Source organism: Oryzias melastigma, linkage group LG17 (genome assembly GCF_002922805.2).
Source record: "Oryzias melastigma strain HK-1 linkage group LG17, ASM292280v2, whole genome shotgun sequence".
Taxonomy (NCBI): domain Eukaryota; kingdom Metazoa; phylum Chordata; class Actinopteri; order Beloniformes; family Adrianichthyidae; genus Oryzias; species Oryzias melastigma.
Window position 1 is genome coordinate 14059687 of NC_050528.1, and position 21881 is coordinate 14081567.

The window sequence follows — 21881 nt, forward strand, 5'->3', positions numbered from 1 at the left end:
AAATATTAGCTAAACTCAAAAATAGCCTAAAAAACAAAAAAGCCTAAATGAGCCAAAATATCTAACATGCAGTTAAAATATAAGCTAAACTCCAAAATAGCCTAAAAACCATAATAAATGCCAAAATAGTTTAAAAAAAGCTAGCAGAATGCCATTATAACTTCAAATTTTACAACATTCTGACTCCATATAATATAAAGTAACGACTAAACGACTATTAAAATAGTTGTCAACTATTTTAACAGTGGCAGCCCTATTGTGGAGTTCAACACTCTGTATGGAGACATCTGATACAGGAAAATAATGGAGGCCAGGAAAACACTTGAAAGGCGGACCGACATTTGCTGGTTAAAAAACAGCATGCAGCTGCATTTTGGATCATCTGCAGAGGTTTGCGCGTGCAAGCTGGTAGTCCTAAAAGAAGTGCATTGCAGTAATCAAGAGATGACACCTCACAGCACAAGAAGTTGATTGGCCTAAACCGTAAGGCAAGGTCTGATCTTCCAAATGTTGCATAATGTTCTCTCGCTATATCGCAGTTCACCTTTCATGGTCTCGCTGATTCAGGGATTTTTTTCAGTGTCATTTTACATGTTTTTTTGGGGGGTTTTTTGACAGTGTACTGAGCGGTGTTGACATTGTCAATCAATCTCCTTTGTGCCGTGTCTCCCGTACAGAATGCACTCAGATGCCAAATCTACTAACTCTTTGATTGTAATCAGATCTTTGTTTCCATTCTATCATGGACTTATTTTTCAATGAAGGTTCGAACTTTAAGAGTTTAAACAAGAGAGAAAAAAGTGTGAAAATGTTTGTGCGAGTAAAGTGTATAGTGAGAAGTTTTACAGCATTATAGCATCTGTACTTCATGGACTCGACCTACTGCAGCATGATTCTAGAGCGTAACACCAGAAATAGACGAGGGAACACTATACTGAGAAAATCTGTTTGAAATGGCAGAAAAATTGTCCTTAAAGCTCAGATTTTTGTCAATGATGACTCCAACATCTTAGTATACTTTGTTGGGATGATTATTAAAAATGATGATAGAGAGGTTCAGCTGAAGAGGTTTTGACACAACAGTGTCATCTGCAAAGAAACAAACACTACAGTTGTGAGGATAAAGCCTGCCGACAAAATTTGCCTTTTTTTATTTTAATTACACTAAAAAATAAGAACATTTGCAGTATGTTGCTGCAAACTAAATAAAGTTAAGGAATAAAGTTAAAGAAGCAAATCTTCCCAGCAGTACAGACCTACAGACCGAAAGATAAAATGCAATGATTGACTTATCTGAGATGAAAGGCTGCTCTTTATGTGAAGAAGATTCTCTGGAGAGTCTTCATGTCTGGGGAAGAACACAGTTTGTTCTCTGCGGGGCAGTAAGAGGACACCAGCTTTTCTTCTCGCAGATCCCCATGTTTGAACAGCTTCTGAGTAAAAAGTGTGTTTCTTTATTCCTACTGAGTCATCTGAAAAACTTCATTTACTAAAGCAAACACTGTGACTCTGACACCTCTGATTTCCAGCCAGCTTTTCTTCCTCCCTCTTAAATAATGTTCTGGAACAGAGTCAGAAATGCTTTTAATACTTGAATTCTTTCATTTTGATGGAAGCGTCGCTTCATTTCTGCACTTGGGAAAACGGCAGATCTCCTCATTGTCTTCCTCACGTTCACAGGCTGGCTCTTCTTTTTGGGCTTTTGTTCGGTTCTTCATCTCCCGCACTCCTCCTCCTCCTCCTTCTCCTGCAGTTATTAAAAGACACTCTGAAAGCCGCTGTACGCTCAAAATGTCAAGAGTTTCCACGGCAACAACACGGAGGTCATGTTTCAGAGCAGATCCTCACAGATGCAAATCAGCATTGATTTGTGGATTTCCAACATCATAAAGCACTTTTGGGGTCTGATTGGGGGCTTTCTGTGCAAACAGACACGCACAGGTTATTTGATACGAGAGGAATACAGTCAGTGCCTGATATTAACTGAGTAGACGAGAAAGGAAACATGTCGGTTTTTGCTGCCAGCAATTTTTTTTAACACATGAACGATCCAGTTCAAGAGAAATTATTCATCAAGTTAACACAGCAGCGGGAGAGACAGGAAGACTTCAACGTTGTCCAATATGTGATCCAAACCTGGAAGCAAAAGTTGTGTAGCAGAAAAAAACTTTGGTAAGAACAAAGAAAATGTATTAGATTTATAGAAAAGGCATTTTTTTCAGTTTTAAACACTAATGAGAGCACATGGATGGATTAGTACAACCTGTGGTGGAAGTATTATGATGAGGGAATATTTACCTTTGGTAAGGTTAAGATTATGGACTCTATATATGAGAGCTTGACTGGGTAATCCCTCCCCCTTTGCATTTCAAACAGGAAGTTCCAATTGGGTCAAACAAGCAAAAATCCCATAGACTTCTCTTGAGAAATAAACAGCTTTTACTCAGTTATTATATTTGTCAGAATATCCATTCTTGCTCTGATACCTTGTCATTAGGATGTTTCTTTTTTGTCATTTCAAATTATTCAAGTCATAAAAATGGTCAATTAGATGCCTCAATTAAGTTTGAATAATAGATTTTGTCATGCCTGCCTTCAAGTGATAAAGGTGTGGACTACCAACAAGCTCACTCCTGATTGGCAAGAGTGGCTCCAATAGTGATTTGACCCGGACAAATCACTGCTTACTGTCGTCTTCTGGCTCCAACATGGCAGCGTCTGTTGTAAAAAATTTTAAAAAAGGTGGCCGAATGAGTTTTTTGGTTAGAACCGGACATGGTGTCATTATCGATGGGTGACGTCACTCTCACTTGGTCCAGTTCGCTTTGTGCTATCCTAGGTATGTTGATGTTGGGAGGGGAGTAATCTGGACCCCATAAGAAAGTTCGCTGAACTTTTTTTATTTCAATGATTTTTTATTTTCATTGGTGTCCGTGGTAGATGTGGAATCCTGTCCACCTTCGTCCACGTTTGTCATGGGATGGATAACACGTCAATGTAAGGCTTGGGTCATCTGGACCCCAAAATATAACACAAGGGTTACAGTTAATGTGAGGAAGACATTATTTCGAGCTCAGAGTTCAGACTCACTTTTACAGAAATGATCTTGGGGAAAAGTTTGGATTTCCTCCTGTGTTAAAAACTTTTCTTACCTGTGTGAAGACTTTTTAAATGTTTTAAACTTGTGGAAAAGCTTTGATGATCCAACTGGAACTTCTTTATTGCAGATTTTAATTAAGCCGTTCAGTGGCGTTTTCTCAGCCTTTCGAGTTCCGTCATTATATTTCTAATTGACTGCACATCAGACGCTGGGAGCGCGTCCTCGATTTTTTTTCTCTGAACTCTGCAGCACATCATCAGTCGGATTGATTTTGGAGAACGAGCCAGTTAATCAACTCCAGATCAATTTTAATTAGGAGCTGTGGATGGGAGTCGTTAAATTCCTCCTAAAGCCGAGTGTTACTAAAAAACATGGTTCGAGGTTTGCCACTGGGACCCTGAGGATTAACCAAACTCTGCACATCTTCAAGTGCAATTGGGTTAAGAAAGTGAACCTCAGGTATGTTCATCTATACGTGACTGTAAACACAACCAAAAAACTTTCAGAGTTCCTCCTTTTTTTCTCTCTGTTTCACATTTGGAACCAAGAAGGACGCACCCCCACCACAGGCCTTTTCATCATGATCCTCACATTTGTTTTCAACCATTAAGGCCTAAACCACGGCTGATGATTTTTAAGAAATCTGATTACTGCCCAAATCCAACAATAACGTGATTACTAAAGTTTAAAGTGGCTTTAAGCTCCTTAAGATGCCAAACAGATGGAGTTCGCTGCATTAGAGCAGTTAATACAACATTAAAACGGCATTAAGATCCATCAGGATGCTTCGGTCAGCTTTCTGTGCTCCACATTGGGAGCAGATGGCATCCAGAAGGTCCATGGCTTACACTGAACATCAGAGCAGGCCTGGCTCCAGCTTGTTCCTTCTCTGTGATGCAGCAATCGCTCAGTGTTTCCTCCAGATGCTGAGGCCGCTGCAGGGATCCACCTCCACCTGTCCAGGATCTGTGGTCCTACCAAGATTTACAGCTCTTTCTGCACTATAGGATACATTGTCAATGATTAGTGAATTTTCAAACCTGTCATATCCAAGGCACACTGAACTATAAGATGCATTGAGTAAGACAAGAGTCAGCAATAAGTCTGTGAGTCAGTCGGACTTTATTAACTGTGTTCAGAGTAACTCAGTAACTTGTTTGCAGCACACTATATGTTAGCTACATCAAAAATGTTACCCATGTTAGCCACGCTAGCATATTCACAATACCTGTACTCCCAACCTTGTTTGCAACACATAAAATAGACTGATATTGCTAAAAAGCAGAGAGAAGCTAATATGTTCACATCATGACTCTTTGTTGCACTTGCCTCGCTGATGCTGAAGTCGTTTCAATAGTTCCAATATTGTTTGTACATTCTATGCTCTTTTTTAAGCTAAGTTTTAGGCCCAATCTGTATTCTTCCCTTCTCCCTACCCCTCCATTTACCTCCAAACGGTGAGTTATGGAAAAATAGTGTCTCAGAATTCAGACGTCACCATTAGTTGCCGGTCAGCTAGCTTAGCGCAGAGCTTCCAGCTTCGAATATACATAACAAAAGCACTTTTATAACTTTAAAAATGTAATTACTTACATTTCAATGCAAACTTCTGTGCTTCAGAGCACACCCACAGAAATTTGCTTCAACCATAGAAACTCTGTTTAATGGTAGCTTCCTGGGGAGGACTAATTTCTGGATGGATCTTTTGGCGCTTAGCCTCCCAACCCTCCTCTGTTTTTAACTCTTCTTTCCTAATTTTCTTAAAACTAATATGCTGACTTCAAAGCAATAATTTTGTTGTTTAACACTTCCACTAAGACAACATATTTCAGAGTTGAGGTCCTCTTGGCTGTAATGTTAAAGATTAACTTTATCGACAAGGTTTTACATTTCAACATCACCTGAAACAAATAATTACTCCATGATAATACACTGTTGCAGATATTGTGATTATATTATTTTGCTTCTGTGTTCTGAGAGATTTAGTGGTTTGATCTTGGGGAAAAGTTTGAATTTCCTTCTGTGCTAACAAGAAGGAAGTCTGAAGTTGCGTTTCTCTCTTATATAGCGGTTATATCGCGTCTTCCATTGAAGTAGCAGCATGAAAAGCGTCCATCTCTGTCACAGCTTAGCAGCTTCCTCAGAAACTGTCTTTGTCACAGCGTGACCCCCTGAGGCAGACGGCCCTTCAGGACAGTCAGGGTTCATGTTCCACCCAACTCCTGAGAAATTACTGGAGGAAACTTTGAGTAACACCGCGCGGCGCTGCTGCTGGCCGCGGCGGTCAACTCCATCTGCGGGGGCAGTGGCTTGATTTCCCAGGAGTCCCGCCCGGCGCTCAACCCTTATTACCTGTTAGAGGAGGATCCGGCGCCGCAGCACGCCCTTCGCCTCCCTCTCCTCCTCTTCCCTCTCCTCCACACTGTCCTCCTGCAATTTCTTTACCGGATATTTATGCTTCTTATAATTGGAGCTTCTGCGGCTCTGAGCCAGACTGAGACTCTGCTGAGTTTATTTCCCAGAGCTGGAGCTTCAGATCCTCTTTCAGGACGAGGGGTCACGTGAGGGTCCCGACCGGGGTCTGACCTCAGGGCTGCACAGCAGCTCAGATCAGAGTCGCTGCTCTGTGAATGTGCTGCTGTCGGAATAAAGCACAGAGCAGACCTCACGGCGGATGAAGAGAGGATCTGACCTTTAGTGTCTCTCGCCACCTGGACTTTTTCCACTCAATGATTTACCAGCTCTAATCTCTCTGACTCACAACACTAAAGAAACTGTTTTTACAAAAGTGCTGTTTGATGGAAGAAGTCAGGAGTCAGAAAAAGAGATTGTTTTTACACCAGCTTCTGTCTTAGGAAGTTCTTCAAAGTAGAATCAAACACAAGAACACTCTTCTGTTGGCTGACATACCCTACAAAAACAGATTAACTTACTGAAATGAAATTCAGATTGACGATCATATAGATCGTATCATTTTAGGATTTGTTTTGTCAGACAGCTGTGTCATAAAAGGATCTTGTCACGTGACCACGATGCCTTACTTGTCGAGTTTCTTTTGTGAGCTATGCTGGAAAATTAGTCTCTCAGCTTGTGTTTAATGTTCTGTCAAATGCTCAGAAATCTCACAACATTTCCACTGACCGGTCCGCTCTTGGCCGGTTTAGAATGATCCATGCAATTCGAGTGAGCGTTTCCATTGTGTTGGACCATAAGGGCGCATGCCATCGCGAAGAATGGGGGAATACTGAATGCTAAGAATTGAATATTCTTTGCAAGAAGATTGCAAGAAAAATACAGCCGAAAAGAGAGAAAACTTTCTGCTTGGATCTTGGGTTGGGAAAAGCGCTGTTGGGATGCTTGCTGTTGTCTTAATACCTGTTTTCCAATCAGTGGATTTCATCGTGTGACGACCGTAGCTCCGCCTTAACTGGTTCGTTCCATTTTTCTATGGACTTACAACCAACAATTGGCAAAAAATGGTACAAGTCGGTCCAGCATAATGGGTCCATTTTATACTAGAAATGCTCAAAATACCATACCGGTCCAGTCCAGTCTGGACCGCTCAGTGGAAATGAGGCATAAGAGAACTGAACTGATAGACTCCTCCCCCCTTGTATCTCAAACAGGAAGTACCTACTGGTTTCAAGAAGCCAAAATCCCACAGATTTCTTTAGAGAAATTAACAACTATTACTTGGTTATTCTATTTGTCAAAATAACAATTCTTGCTCTGATACTTTTTTCCTTTTTTTCTGTAGTACAAGTTATTCATGTTATAAACTGACCAATCAGATGTCGTTTGACAGATTTTGTGTAGCCTGCTTTCAAGTGGTAGGGGGTGGACTTCAAAGAAGCTCACTTCTGATTTGGCGGGAATGTTTGTCGTACAAACGACGACTCATAGAGACTAAGATCAATCACTGCTTTCTGGTTCCAAAATGGTTGCATTGTTATGGCATAAAATGGCAAAAATGGCAACTCATTTGGTTGGACTCATAAGTAAACCACTCACTTGGTCCAGGACAGAATGTCTGTCTGAATCAGTGAGGTCTGGCTGATTGAACGTTCAAGCTTTCTTTCTAAACTCACCTTTACCTCATAAACTTAGGAGAACGGGGCGTCCTTGATGTGCATCAGAATCCTTTTCCCAGCTTCAAGGATCTCCTGATTAAAGTTCTGAAGGCCCTGAAGGGACCTGATGTTGGGCTTCATCGTCGGCTCTGAACAGTTGATCAGCCTAACACCTCCAGCTCTACAGGTCTGCAAAGCTGTTGGTGTGTTTTCCTACAGTCTTCCTCCAGATGTAGTTCTGATATGTCCATGTTCTGCTATGTCTGGACTTTTTCTTCCCATTGTGGTAGAAAAAGCCTGTGAGTTTCACACTGAAGGACCCCCACAGTCCTTTGTGAGTCGGAGGAAAGTGCAGTTTTTTTTTAACGTATCTGTTGGTTCAGAAGAAACTAAAGTAGCAGATACTGAAGCTGGTTCTGTAAATTCAAAAAGCCTCATTCTTTTTCTGCTTTCATGGAGAGCTTATTACAATACATGAAGGACGTTCCGAGTTTATCAGAGGAGAAATGAACTGAAGCTGCTCTTTGTCGTCATCAAAAATATATTCAGATGATTTCCGAAGCCTTGATTTAAACACAAGAAAAGAGCTTCTCTTGAGAAAGATTCTTCTCATTCAGCTGCAGACAATCAGAACAGAATTCTGTATTCTGCCCGGCAACTGGGTGTTTTATGGCCTTTACTTTATCGCACAAGGCAAGTATCTCACCTCGCCTGTTTATTGAAGCCTGCAGGGCTTTTGGCTCAATCTGCAGCCTGTGCAGTTAATTGTTCTTCATTTGTATTGTAATTTTATTTTATGAATGCCTCATGAGTTATTTTAATTTTTTAATATTCCCTTAGTTCTTAATCAGAGTTCTGCACCCTCACAGGCCAGCAGTCATTGATGCATCTTTGTACCTCAATCCTGCTTGATATTCATAAACATGCAGACCTGTGAGGCGCCTTTTTTTTGCGTTTTGTGCCAGAGTAAACTGTCTTCAGATGAAAGCAAACGCTCCTCTCTGCATGCCGCTCTTCTGTCAGAGGGAGAATTAAAAAGCCGTTTTGGTGGCGGATGAGCTGCAGCATAACTGCAGCGTGTGTTTGCTCAAACGGGTGCACTTACACAGACCCGAATTAGATCTTTTTGATCTGAACACACTCGCTGGCACATTCGGCTTTTAGAGCACACAGCCCTTCATCTTATTTGCATCTTGTTTTTTTACTCCTGCGTGTTTTTTTTTTTTTCCGACTCATTCAAACTTTAACGGAAAAATGCAGTTTCTCTTCACATTTGTCAGCTTTTCTTGCACCCGTCACTCCAAAGAGGCTGAGCTTGTGTTGGGTCTGCTTGTGTTGCGTCGGGACGTGCAGAGTTAAGTGATTTCCACATGTGGACTGCAGCGCAGGAAGCAGCAATAAAACCCTCTGCACGCTTCATTAAGCATGTTTCATTTTCTCAGCAGGTTTCATCCACTCTGCGGCGACAAAGCCGGAGTTAATGTGCGCGCCCGCCTAATGAACAGTTTGGTCTCATCACCGTCGTTTCCCTCCATCTGTACCTGCTCGATGAGCAGAAGCGCAGACGGATGCAGGTGTTGATTTTCACCACATCTTCTTTTTTTTTTTTTTTTTTTTTCCTCACGTCTTTGAACTTTATTGATCAGAAAGAGTTTGGAAGCTCAGATCTGAGGTCCACCTGGGTTACCGTTTCTTTTTATCCTCAACTCACAAGATTAAAGTACATCTGAAAAAGCTGCACTTTTCTAAGCTGCTGTTTGCTGCATGTTCAGACTATTTTAATGAGTTACAGTTTCTTTTAGAACGTATAAATGTTAGTAGACACAGATTAGAGCCTATAGGATATTTTAAATGAGGAACGTTTAGACATTTTTGACACTAAATCATTATAAAAGAGTCACAAAATAATGAACAGACCTGCTACAAACTTTGTATATTCTTGAAAATGTTTTTTTTGTATATTTTCCTTGTTTAAGGTTTGAGAACTTTTTTTTTTTAACAAACTTTATAGCGCTTCAAACTTAAAAACAAGAGAGTTAGCGCCTTATAAACTGTACTATTGTTTTGTTAAATTAAGAAAGAATCAAACAGATAAAAAAGCCTTGACTTTGGTTCAATAGTTGAGGACCAAAATAAAGCAAACAGATAGTGTATATTATTGCTCTATGTATTTGAGTTAGTGTGTATTTAGTCCATCAGTTCAGTAGATGTTGTCAGGGGCGGAGTTTATTATTCTAAAAACAATTTACTGATATTGTTTGCTATTTTTTTTAATATCTTCTTCCGATGTTCATGCTTATCCAACGAGATACTGTGCTGATTTAGACCTTCCTTTCTGTAGAAGTACCATCAATCAAATAAAGTACAGAGCGCCAAAGCTTTGGAATACTCTAAATTCCACTCTTAAATCTATTTCTTCGATTGAGAAATTTGAAAACAGTTAAGCTTACTTTTGTAATCTATATTAAAAAAAGGGGAGGGCTGCACGGTGGCGCAGTGGTTAGCGCTCTTGCCTCACAGCGAGAAGGCCCCGGTTCGAATCTCTCTGATCTATGATTATGTTTTGGGGGAGGTGGTTGGATAACACCTGTGTAAGGTCTTCACACTCTCATCTATTTCAGTTTTATTTGTCATTGTAATCCATGTGACTGCATTTTATGTACGTTCAAATAAAGAAAAGAAATAAAAAACATTGATTCTATATGAGAACTGGACCGAGTGAGTGTGACATCATTCATGGATAATGACTCACTTTCAGTTCCAACCAAAGAAGTCAATTCAGTCGCCATTTCTTTATGATACGGACGCCACCATGTTGCAGCCAGACAATGTCATTGGCATCGATTGGTCCAAGTCAGTTTGAGTCAACATTTCTATGGCAACCACTTCCGCCAATCAGGAGTGGGCTTGTTGGAAGGCCACACCCCTATCACTCTGTCTGCTGTAAAACAAATCTACTTTCTGGTAATTCCCATAAATCTGCTGCTTTTACTGTCACATCTGTGTATGAACATGAGCGTGATGCAAAGGATCAGCATTTTAAAAACCAGAGTCAGCTGTAACTTTTGAAAGTACAATATTTAAACCAATCGAACAACATTTCTGCAATCAAACCACGTTTATTCAAAATATGTGGATTCGACAATATTTATTTGAAGTAATGATTTTGCAGAAACTAGTAAAGTTACATTTAGAGGTCATTAAACTTGCCAAAAAATGATTTTATAATAAAAGTATAAACATTTGAAAAGTTGCCTCAACAATGTTATAATGTGTTAACTTTCAGAGTTTTTTTACTAACAGAATTTTGATTTTGTCTAATTCTAAAGATAGATTTGGTATGCTTGTTTGAACTTAGCTGAGGAAGGTAACAGAGCAAAATATTCCTCCTTTTTAGTCCTCCTGCTGAGCGCTCTGCATGTGAAAGCAAACCAAATTAAGGTGGAAGGCTTCAGCCAAGTCCCAGTGTGGAAGCAACCTCAGCTAGTGGTAAAACCAAATCATCAGTGGCCAGATAATAACAAAGTACCGTGCTTCTATCATTTATATACGTCTGCTAAAAACAGAAGATTAAACTTGACTGTTTTCTAGTATTACAAAGTGTTTTATTATACATTTTTTACATAAAGCATTTTTTCTTGTCGCCACCAAATGTTGCTTTTTATTCTGAAATTTCTGAGAGATCAACATTTTGTTTCATCAAATCAAAGATCTACAGACAGAGTTCTCCCCTCTCGCTTCCTTTTTTTTTTAAATTAAAAAAGTGTCTTATGACATCTATTTTTTAAAGAAGTTTGGCTGCTTTGTATTTAATTAGACAAAGCAGCTGGTGTCCATTTCTTAATGCAGCGACGGCGTGCCAGAAACTCCAGGAGCCGCTTCCATTAGTTCATTCAAGACTTTCGCTCCAGGTTTCAGAAAGCTGCTGTCCTCATTTGTACCTGCTGCAAAAAACATGAAAGTGTTCCTGCATGCAGGTCCTCCATCAAGTTGATCCTTTCTCATAACTTTTTATTAGTGCTGGTTAATAAATCAGTTTGACCTGCAGGTTTCTGAGCTTCTCTTTCTGCTCATAAATGTGTTCCCTGCAGCATCGGTGGGAATAAACTGACATCTGTTTGCTTGTTTGTTTCTGAAACCTTGAACAAGGATAAACCTGACAGTTTTTTGTCGCCTGTTTGTCTTCACAGATCCTGGTTCTGGTTCAGGAGATGGAGACGGTAAGTGTTTGATTTATCTTTGGCCTTTTCCTGGGTTTCATTTCCTGCCCGTGTTGCGCTGGGAGGGAAAGTCAAACACAAATCAATTACAGCAGACTCCTCATCTGTCTGCCGCAAACACCAGTCTGCTGCGATTCAAGGAGCTCCGAGGTCAAAAAGCCTGAAAAGTCTGGATCTCAGATCGCTTTTTCTGTCCCTGAGGGTTTTGTTTTCCTCCACACGACCCTTGCTGCTAATTAAATCCTCTAATAAAGACCGACGAGCTCTTCATCATAAAGTCGTCCCAGAGGAGCAGGCGGATCGTCTCCGTCCCGTGGGAGCTCCGCCTCATTCATACCAAATTTGGCAATAGAGACATTTTACAACCATCTGCGATCAGGACCACAGGGTCTGCTGTTTAATCTCCCTCCTGGAGGGGTTTTACTGGAGCTGGGTGCCCGAGGCAGAACTCCCACCATCTGCACGTGGGCAGGAACGCCGGACCCAAAGTATGCTTCAATTTAGTTTATTTCAAATATTTCAGAAACAAAATAGACACAGAAGTGTCACAGTGACAGTGTCATTGTTAGAACGTATTTGAAGGTATAACAGGTGTATAGGCAAGAGTCTAGCGATGTGATACGTATCACGATATATCCCAAAACTGAACAGAACAATTTTGCACTATTCTTTTTCAAGAGTATGACTAGGAAAAAAAATCTACTTGAATATTAATACTCCTTTCATGGTAATAATCAGAGTTTCAGTTCGGTACAACATCCCAAATAAAAACTAAGTAGTACGTGCTTTATAACAACACAACCACAAGATTAACTGAACATTTAACACAAGCTGGTTCTCATCAGATCTTGTCGTCGTTGCTTTGTGAGGTCTAGAGCTGCTCAAACAGACTCAGTGTGCTGTGCTGCCAAATAGTGGTCGGGGGTTTCGGAGGAAAAATAAAAGTAATACGGTGAACTATGTTTTCTTGTAAATAATTTAGCATTTTAAATCACTACAAGTATCACCAAATTAAAAGTTGCAATATATCACCAAATTGTTTTTTCCCTACACCACTAATAACTGGTCAACAGTCCGACCTTACCCCCAACTATCTCCATATTTTTCTTTTTTAATCTTAAGAAAAACTGCTCTTTCAAAACGTTCACCCCTTTAAAGTTGACGGACGTGTGCATTTTGATGGTTTTTTTTTTAAGAATGAACCATATAACACCTAAAAACACACTCTTAGATATACTGTAACTCTTTGACTGTTCACTCACTCAACAAGAACAGCTGATTCTGACGTGGAGAAAAGCTGCTTTTCATTTTGTCTTTGTTTCGATTTGCAACACAGTACTAATACAAAGTGCAGCATCAGAGGAACAGAATCAGCTGATTTACGTTGATTCTGTAAACACTTTACTAATGTACAGTGTTGTATATCAGCACAAAGCGACTTTTCTCCATTTCAGAATTCTCTGGAGTCACGTAAAGAGTTGAAGAGTGACGAGAATGTCAACACTGGAGCTGAAACTCTGATGTAAAAGGATTAAAGATCCACTCCAATGAAAATTGTGTTTTTGGTGTTTTTAACCACATTTTTCTCATGATGGAGCACACATATAAAAAAAAGTTAAGATTAAACAAGCATTTATTAATATTAATCTGAACCACTGCAGAAACTATTTCCTTAAAAGGCATAATCGTAATTAAAAGAACATTGGGAACACTTTAAAAATAAATCAAAATGTGATTGGAGTGGGATTTAAATAGGATGCAAAAACACACTTGGTTGTTTAACCAATCACAGGTGACCTTTATGGTCAAGTGTGGACACGTGGCCATAAAGTAGCACAAATATATGGAAGGGAAAAAAGTAAAACTGCTTTAGGTGTTCTGTTCTGCAGCACGGATTTATATATTTAAAAAAAAAATCTATTGCTTAACATTTAATAAAAAAGGAATGATTTTTATGCAGCTCTCCCACATTTAAAGGTAAAGCTCCTTCGGTGATTTAATGGCCCTTCCACCCACTCTAGAACCTGACAGATGTAGAAAGTTAAATGTTGAAGAATATTCAAATTCACTCAAATTCAAGAGTGTTATGTTAAGTCAGCTGCTTGTTGAGCTGAACCCTCTTTTAGCTTCACACACACACCCACCATCTCTAAACCAGCACTGCTGGGTGTTAAAAATCATCAAGTCAAACACAAGCTCCCCCAGAGCGCGACACGAGTCATTGATATTTATTTAACCTGAAATACCACCAAAGACCTGAGCAGTGAAAGACCCCCCACTCCTATTCTAAGAACACCTTACATTTTACCTCTGCCGATCCGACATGAAGATTGAGCTGTTATACATGAGTAAGGCTCTGTTGTGTTAAGAATATTCTACTTCTGTGTTTGCTGTGTTGATGGACAGACTGACACATGAGGTTGAACTGGAACCTTCACAGATCATGATGTTTGCAGATGACACTGTGATACGTAGTGAGAGCAGGGAGCAGGTGGAGGAACATTTACGGGGTGAAGGTTGGAAAGAACAAGATTGGAGTTCAGCTGCACCAAGGCAAGACGGAAAAATAACATTCCTTGAACAAGGGATTTAAATTACCCCGACCCTTGAGAACCCAGGAGGGATTTTCTCCAGGACTTTTGAAATTAATTTGACAATTATCATTGTTTTCTGTTTTTGATAGTAGCAATTAAAAGCAGCCAAATAATTATGAAAAAGGGAAATTAAATGTGAAAAAAATCAAGAGTAAGTTAATTGTATCAAGAAATATAAAAAAATAATAAAAATAAATTAAAAAAGGCCTCAAACTATGACATTGTAGATTTGAAAACACAAATATTATTAAATACTTTCTACTGATCCAGTGATGTTCCAACATTTTATTCTCAGGTTAGGTTTACTAAACTGTCTTGTTTTCTGAAAATTAAAGACAAACCTTAAGTTAACTCTTCAAGTCTGAAGAAATCATTTAATTTCTTGCTTAGGTTTCCAATATCTATTCATAATATATCTGTCATTCTAATGATTTTCTGATAGAAACTTTCAACTTCACTGGGCTGGACTTTAAATTAACTTGAGATTATTTTTTAAAAAATTGTAAATTGTTTTAACGATCAATCTGTAAAGCGTTTTTATTTCCTTTAAACTGCTTAAAGAACCAGTCAAACAAAAAATTGAGCTTTTTTTGTTTTTGACATGTATCCTGCTTACATCTCATTTTTCTGATATTAAAGGACATACAGTAAATTAAGAAGATTAAGCTTAAAATTGTATTTCTGAGTGTTTTTTAATTCAAATAATTGTGAATCAGAAGCAGACAAAGGAATGCTTTTTGTGACATAAATATACAGTATGCTGAGCAGGCCAAGCTCTCAGGAAGAGGAAGAGGAGGTGGGGCTCCTCTTCACCAAAAGCCCCACCCACAACTCAGGGGAGAATTTTTGAGAAACTTCTGCCACTGCAGAAACTTTGTTTTAGAAATCAGCAGGTTTTTTGATTTGGCCTAATCATAATTAAAAGACCACTTTAAAACACATCAAAAAATGATCAGAGTAGGTCTTTAAAATGGTGTCTGAGTGCAAGAATAAATACTTTACATAATTAAAATTGTGTCATTGAATCAAACCAAATCTTTGCTCAGTGAGCTTTTATATTGGGAGTTTCACAGCACTTTCCAGCGGGCGGACCGCTGTTTTCAGATGAAAATGAGGCCGACATTCAGATAAAAACAAACCCATTTATGACAGCTGCACAAAGATAATCAAGACTCTAATTGCATGACATTTCAGCACCTTAATTAAAGCGGTTTTCCGCTGTGTTGTTACTGTTGAAATGTGGCTGCAGCGCTGGAGTCGGCTTCCTCTTCCATTTTTTGAACCTTTTCACGTGGGTCTAATTGGCCTTTTCCTGCCTCTGGAACGGGACGCGGTCGTCTCCTCTCTGTCTTGGAGGATTTGAGGAGGCACAGATGTGATGACGAACCCCTCCAGCAGAATTACAGCTGCCTCCAAAAAAAAAAAAAAAAAAATCTCTAATGATCCCAAAATCCATCCTAAGTGGATTGTGAAGTGTAAGTGGTGTTTCCGAAAATCCACAGATTGTAAGTGAACTCTTTCAGACACTCACCTGCAGCTGGAAGTGTCTTAGAGGATTTGTTGTGATTAATGTGACTTTTTCCCATCATTTAGAAGAAGTGTTGGGTGTGAAGCAGAGGAGAAACACGGCATTTGGAAACAAACACATCCACCCTAAATCAAACTTTACAAAGCCAGTGCACTTTTGATTGTTTCTCTGAAAATTCTTCTCACATTGTGGCTCGAGCTATGTTCACACTGAGCTGTTCAGGCATTGAAGTGAATGAAAGGGACAGTTCCTGCAGGGGACAGAAAACTAGCAACTGAGTTCCAGTCCCGGTGTTTAGATCCTCAACTATAATTAATCTGTAGAGTATGAGAGTTTGCAGATGACACTGCTTTTATTTTCTCACAAAATGTTTTTGAGCTTTAACTTAACAGTGTATAAAACAATAGAGAGTATTTTGAAGCCCCACTCTGACCAAAATAGTGTTTTTAACGTGTTCTTGTGGAATTTTACAATGATGGAGGACATTTATAGAAAAAAATTAAACTTTATTTCTGGGTGTGTCTTTATTCAAATTGTTGTGTATCAGGAGCAGACAAAAAAAAGCGCATTTGCCACAAGCTGTCTGCTCCAAGCTCTCAGCACTGTGGAGGAAAGGGGGGGCACCAGCAGTCTCGCCTCCAACTCAGTGGCAAATTTCTAATAAACTTCTGCTGCTCTGCAGAAACTATGTCCAAGAAAACAACACAGCCTTTTTTCATTTTGTCTAAAAACTGCAAAATCATAATTATCAAACATTTGGAACACTTTTTTGACAAATCAAAAGCTGATTGAAGTGGGACTTTAAAGAGTATTGTGTCCTGAAATCCTTACAAAAACATGTTTAGTTACAGAGAAATGCAGATGACACTGTGATTTGTGAGAGCAGGTAGAGGGACATCTAGGGAGGTTTGCTCTGCAAATGAGAGAAAATGAAGGTCAGCTGCAGAAAGACAAAGTATCTGTGAGTAAATGAGAGGAAGTCGCGTAGTGACAGTGGAGAGAGCAGCCATGTTGTTGGTTTAGACCACAGGTCTGCAACCTGAGGCCCTGGAGCCTCTTTTCCCCTCCACTTTGGGTCTTTGGTTTTTAAGAAAAATGCAAACAATTTGAATAAATAATGGTTATGTAGTATTGGTTCATTTACTTTAAATAATTACATTTTATTATTTATGCTTAGATTTTTAACAAACTGAGCAAAATGATGGTAAAATGTTTATTCTGCTTTCAGAGCAGATTATTATAACAATGACATCATCTTATTGCATTTAGTTTTTAAAAAGTATTGTATTCTACACTAAAGTTGTTGTGTTTATGTTCAATAGTAAAAGAAAAAAAAAATAAAATGAAGGAACACCAAATTCCCAATGAAAAAAACATTTTTCTATTTTTAGGTCAAGTAAATCTGCTGCAGCTGGAGGATTTTATCAAACACAGGAGGCATTTTATTTTGGAAGGAACTTGCATGAGCTGCTTTCAAATGTAAAATAAATAAAACTAATAAAGAAAAACTCAATTGAAGAGATTATTTTAAAGCGACATTTTATATAAGGGTGTCTTAATGGCCACAAAAACATAAATAAAGTGTATTTTTCTAACTTTGAGGTGGGACTTTGCAGCTTTAATTGGATTTTAGTCCATAAGAAAATGGCTCTTTTAGCATTAAAGCTCGCAGACCCTGGTTTAGACACACTGAGAAAGAGGCAGAGATAGAGGTAGCTATGATGAAGATGTTGAGGTTCTCTTTGGGATTGATGAAGATAAATAGGATCAGAAAAGGAAGATTTGTTGAATGTTTTGGAGATAAAATCGGGGAAGCAGATGGAGATGGTTTGGACACATTAAGAAGAGTAACTGCGATGATGGAGCTATGGTAGACCAACGAGCAGGCGTATGGATGTAGTGATGTAGTGAAGGAGGTCTTATTGGTATGAGTGAGGAGGAAACAGAAGAGACGGTCTGATGGAGGCAGATGAATCACTCTGGAGAAAGAGAGCAGTGGAAAAATACGATTATTTAAGTATTTTTGAACTGGTCAGAATTGAGACAAATCCACAGACATGTTTATAGACACTAAGGGGATTGAAATCAAATCAATGAGATCAAATCAATGTTCCATGAATGTTCCAACCATTGTCTTATGAAAAGTAAAACACTTTCACCGACACCTCCATGTATAACCTCATCATATTTTTACATTCCTGACTCAGTTCACTGAAGACAGTGTGAGGAATCATCCACAGACACAAAGATCCAATAAATCCATTATCTAGCTACTAAAATCCATTACTTTTCCTGATTTATTCCCTCTTGAAGCCCACCGGGGCCATTTTTCCCCAAATGTTCCAAATAAAAAAATAGGTCCAAGTTATTTCAAAGAAACGGCTTTATTGATGATTTGAAAAACTGGAAGTAATGGGAAGATACATCTCTGTGACAGGGAGCCGTCTGTCTGTGGAAAATGAAAAGGGAAAATAAGCACAACTGTCAAAAACAAAATCAAGACTAATCTGTAAAAAAAAATACTGAGAGGTTTCTGTGCACAGACGTTCTTTCCTCATCCAGACTATATTTATCTAAAAGAAAAGCATCAGGAAGTGCTGATGATGAGGATGAAGGGTTGCCCTTCTGTTTTTGATTCACGCATAAATAGAATTTCTGACAGGAGCAGATTTTATATGAATTCTTTTTATCTTTCTGCTTCTTTTTATGCTGTTTTCCCTTTTTTTCCTGAGCTCAAAAGCAGAATTCATTACAAGCGAAAAGGAACAACAACACAAACTCTGACAGGTTTACTACAAGAAGCAGCCATTGTTGATGGTGATGATTTGAAGTTTAATAATCAGGAAGCATTTTGTTGTCCCTACATGAGATTAAAGCCGTCACCATACTGGTGCAGAAATATAGAATATTAACATATAGGGAAGATGCTCACAGTCCTGTGGAGATTTACAGTTCTCTATATTCCTGTAAAACCTGAAAGCAAGTGCAACTCTCCTTCCCAAATCTCTGCATCGAGTGTTTTAGGTATTGCAATTTCAAGCACTTCATGCAAATGTTCTTGAAACATATCACTGTGTGATATGAATGCAGTGCTTGCTGCAGATTACGTGTTGTTACATGGAAATGTGTGGAGAAACAATTACTTTAAAAATGCTTAAAGACTCACTCCAATCATTTTTTGATCTATTCTAATAGTTTTCCCAGCAGTTTTTCATTATTTTTAGTCAAAATCCCAAAACTTTCATTGAATTCTTGAATATCCTTTCTGCAAAGCAGCAGGATTTCATCAGAAATTCGCTTCTGAGTTCTCTGTTGGCACAGAGCACCCCCATTCATGGAGGGATTTCTGTGCCACCATTTTGCAAGCAAGTCACAGTTTTCAGATCAAAATCTTAAATTGCAAACAAAATGTAAAGTTTTAAGAGTAAAACATCATAATTTGCAAATGAAAATACTAAATATTTGCTTTCAACACCTTTTTTTGCTTTTTTTGCAACGCAAACATTTTCAGAGGCATTGTCACTCATCTTACTTTTGCCCTATCTTTGATTTTGTGTTTCATTTTAGTGGGATGTTTGTTCTTCCACACATATTGCTGATTTGTCTGTATTCTATCCTATCAAATCTCCATATTTATCTAACATGGCGTCTGCTATTGAGCCTCAAACACCAAACAGTCTCTTTTACCCCCAATTTTGCCTATATGACTGAAGAAAATGTCATTTTTAATCATTAGAAAAATGATTCCAACTTTTTTTTCAGCACTGATCAATTTTACTTTGTCAGATTTGTGAATTAGAACACAAATATGTAATATTTTATCTCAAAACTGTGATTTTTGTTTGCAACATGGTGGCATAAAAATTACTCGATAAAATCCTCCTTCCCATCACCCACAGAGAGCTATGCGTTAACAGGCTCTCCCACTAGCTTACAGCCCCTCACATCCCCCACCTAGCATTAACGGTGCAACAAAAATGGCGAGCAATACTGGAGCCATCCAGCCAAACAGTTTTGAGCCAGATACCAGCTTGGATGAGGAAATACAGACATAAATGAATCTATTTTTCTGCAAGTGGATGCATCATAATGATGAAGTGGAGCAGGGAGCTTGAGCCTATTTTCTACATCACAAATCTTTTTCTAACTATTTTATTTTGTCTGTTCCTAATTCACAGTGATTGCAATAAAGAAATACTCAGAAATTCAATTTTTAGCCTATTATTCATTCATGTATGTCCTCCATCATCAGAAAAAGGCTACTAGAACATGTTTTCATCAGAAATTCTGTTTTTTTAAACCAGTCACACCCACAGATGGAAGTATTGACACAGAAACTGTTCGTATGAAAGAGACTTATTGGTTTTGCAGGAGATGAAAAAAGAAAAACATTCCTTTGCTCATCGCCTTTGGTGAGTCTCCTCTTACATGTAAAGTGAAATTCAGACTAAAACATTAATAGAAAAGCCGAGGTAAATGGATGTGTCCCTGCAGAGGTGGTCGTGTGATCTTCTGCACAGACAAAGCTGCATTATGAATGAGACGGGAGATATGTCACTCTGATCATTTTACATTCACTCTAAGAAACACAACTTGGAAAAAAAAAAGATCACAATGAAAACACAAAAGAATGGCTTGGTGGTTCAGCGTGTGCCTCGTTGTGTGAGTGTGTGTGTGGCTGCTGGCTGACAGATTGGCCCGCTGTGCTCGGATGTATTGAACATGGAGAGCTCAGTTGGGGCTCAGAGGCTGCCGATCGATGGATGAGGATCTGCAGCAGAGAGGCATCTTTGTTTGTGGAGGGTCTCTGCACATACACACTCAAACACACACAGCTCAGATACACAACCAGACATCTGACATCACACCATCATTTAAATCCAGGCGTCTTATGAACACCCACGCCTTCTGATATTTGGTTTGTTTTTTTGTGTCTTCAATTGAACGTGTGCAGGAGAGATTTTGTGTGTTTTTACAGTGTGTTTGTGCTGTGTTTGGATGGTGGTCAGTTATAGCAGCAGACTAACTAGTAGTATCTATTTGAGCTGACCAAATTAGCTCTTTTAGAGTCACGTGGTTCTGTTTTTTGGAGATTTTTACGCCAACATTAGTTTTTGCTTCATTCAAGAAACCCATGTCTCATAAAACCTGATTGTCTTTCTCTCTGAGAGACAGTGTTCTGTCAGTTTTCTGTTGTGTCGGCGATGTGAACAGAGCTGCTGAGACCATGTCAGGACTTTGGTGTTCAGCTGCGTCTGATAAGATCTCACAGACTGTCCTTGTTCTGATTTCATCCATGTTGTCTGTGATCCACTAGGTGTTAGTGAGGAACAGCAAGCCTCCTCTGGAACAACAAATACACTGAATGTTAGACCAAAAAAAAGACTAAAAGACAAATGCTCCACCCCTGTGGCTTAGAAAGCATATGAGACTCTGAAAATGTATGACATCAGTGGTTCATCCAGGAAGAAATTGAAAAAACAAACAAAGACAAATTAGAGGAGTAGGGGGAGATAAGTCTTTACGTTTATTCTGAGTATGTGATACCGATTCAATATATAGTGTTCACACTTTAATATCGGTACCCGGTACTAGCGCCACCTACAGTTGAAGGAGTCTGGAGCTGAATTTCTTCCCTACTCCTACATTTATCCTTTCAGACAGTGAAATATGAAAAATTAAGCCTTGTTTCCATTGAACGGTTCGGTACAGTATGGGGTTGTACAGTCCAGTTAATTCTGGTTAGCGTTTGTTTTCCCAGCGCATGCATGGTGTAGATTGCTAGCATGTCTTTGTAGTGCGACAACAAGAAAAGCAACAACGATGGAGGTCATCCAGCAGCTCCTCTTTGTCTTGCTTTACCTCTGATACGTCGTGTATAACAGGAATTTAATGTTGTTTGAAAGAAGATTTTGGGCGTCTTATAAGAATACCGTCGTAAAGAGAAAAAACAGAAATGCTAGCTTAAGCGCCACATCGGTGCTATCTAATGTCGTCATTATATTCTGGCAATCAAAAGGTGGCTACAGTGGCTCCGCCCCAACTATCCTGTTCTATTTTTCTATGGACCTACATGGATGGGGCCCTCAGGACATATGGGTCAGAATGGTCCATGTTACGATGAAAACGCTCAAAATATAGGAGGTTAGGGTCTGCTAACATTACTATCGTCATTAAAAGTCGCTGGTCAACTACGTTAGCTGCCAGCGCTTAAAAAATATGCAACATTGGTTTTATGACTTTATAAAGTTACGCAAAAGTTCAATACGTACATTTAAGTGTAACTTCTGTGCTTCAGAGCCCACCCACGTGAAGAAACGGGCTTCTCTTATGCGGCACAGCGCGACACGGATCACCATACCGGCGGAG

The 21881-nt window shown here is 39.1% G+C and overlaps 1 protein-coding gene across 1 annotated transcript in view; it reads left to right on the plus strand.

Annotated features, from left to right (window-relative positions):
- The window catches only part of tmeff1a (transmembrane protein with EGF-like and two follistatin-like domains 1a), a gene marked incomplete in the record, with an annotated part of 100604 nt that overhangs the window by 61391 nt on the left and 17332 nt on the right, over positions 1–21881 (plus strand). The window contains 1 exon segment of the mRNA XM_024268855.2: positions 11361–11390. Within this exon segment, the coding sequence (XP_024124623.1) occupies positions 11361–11390 (30 nt within the window).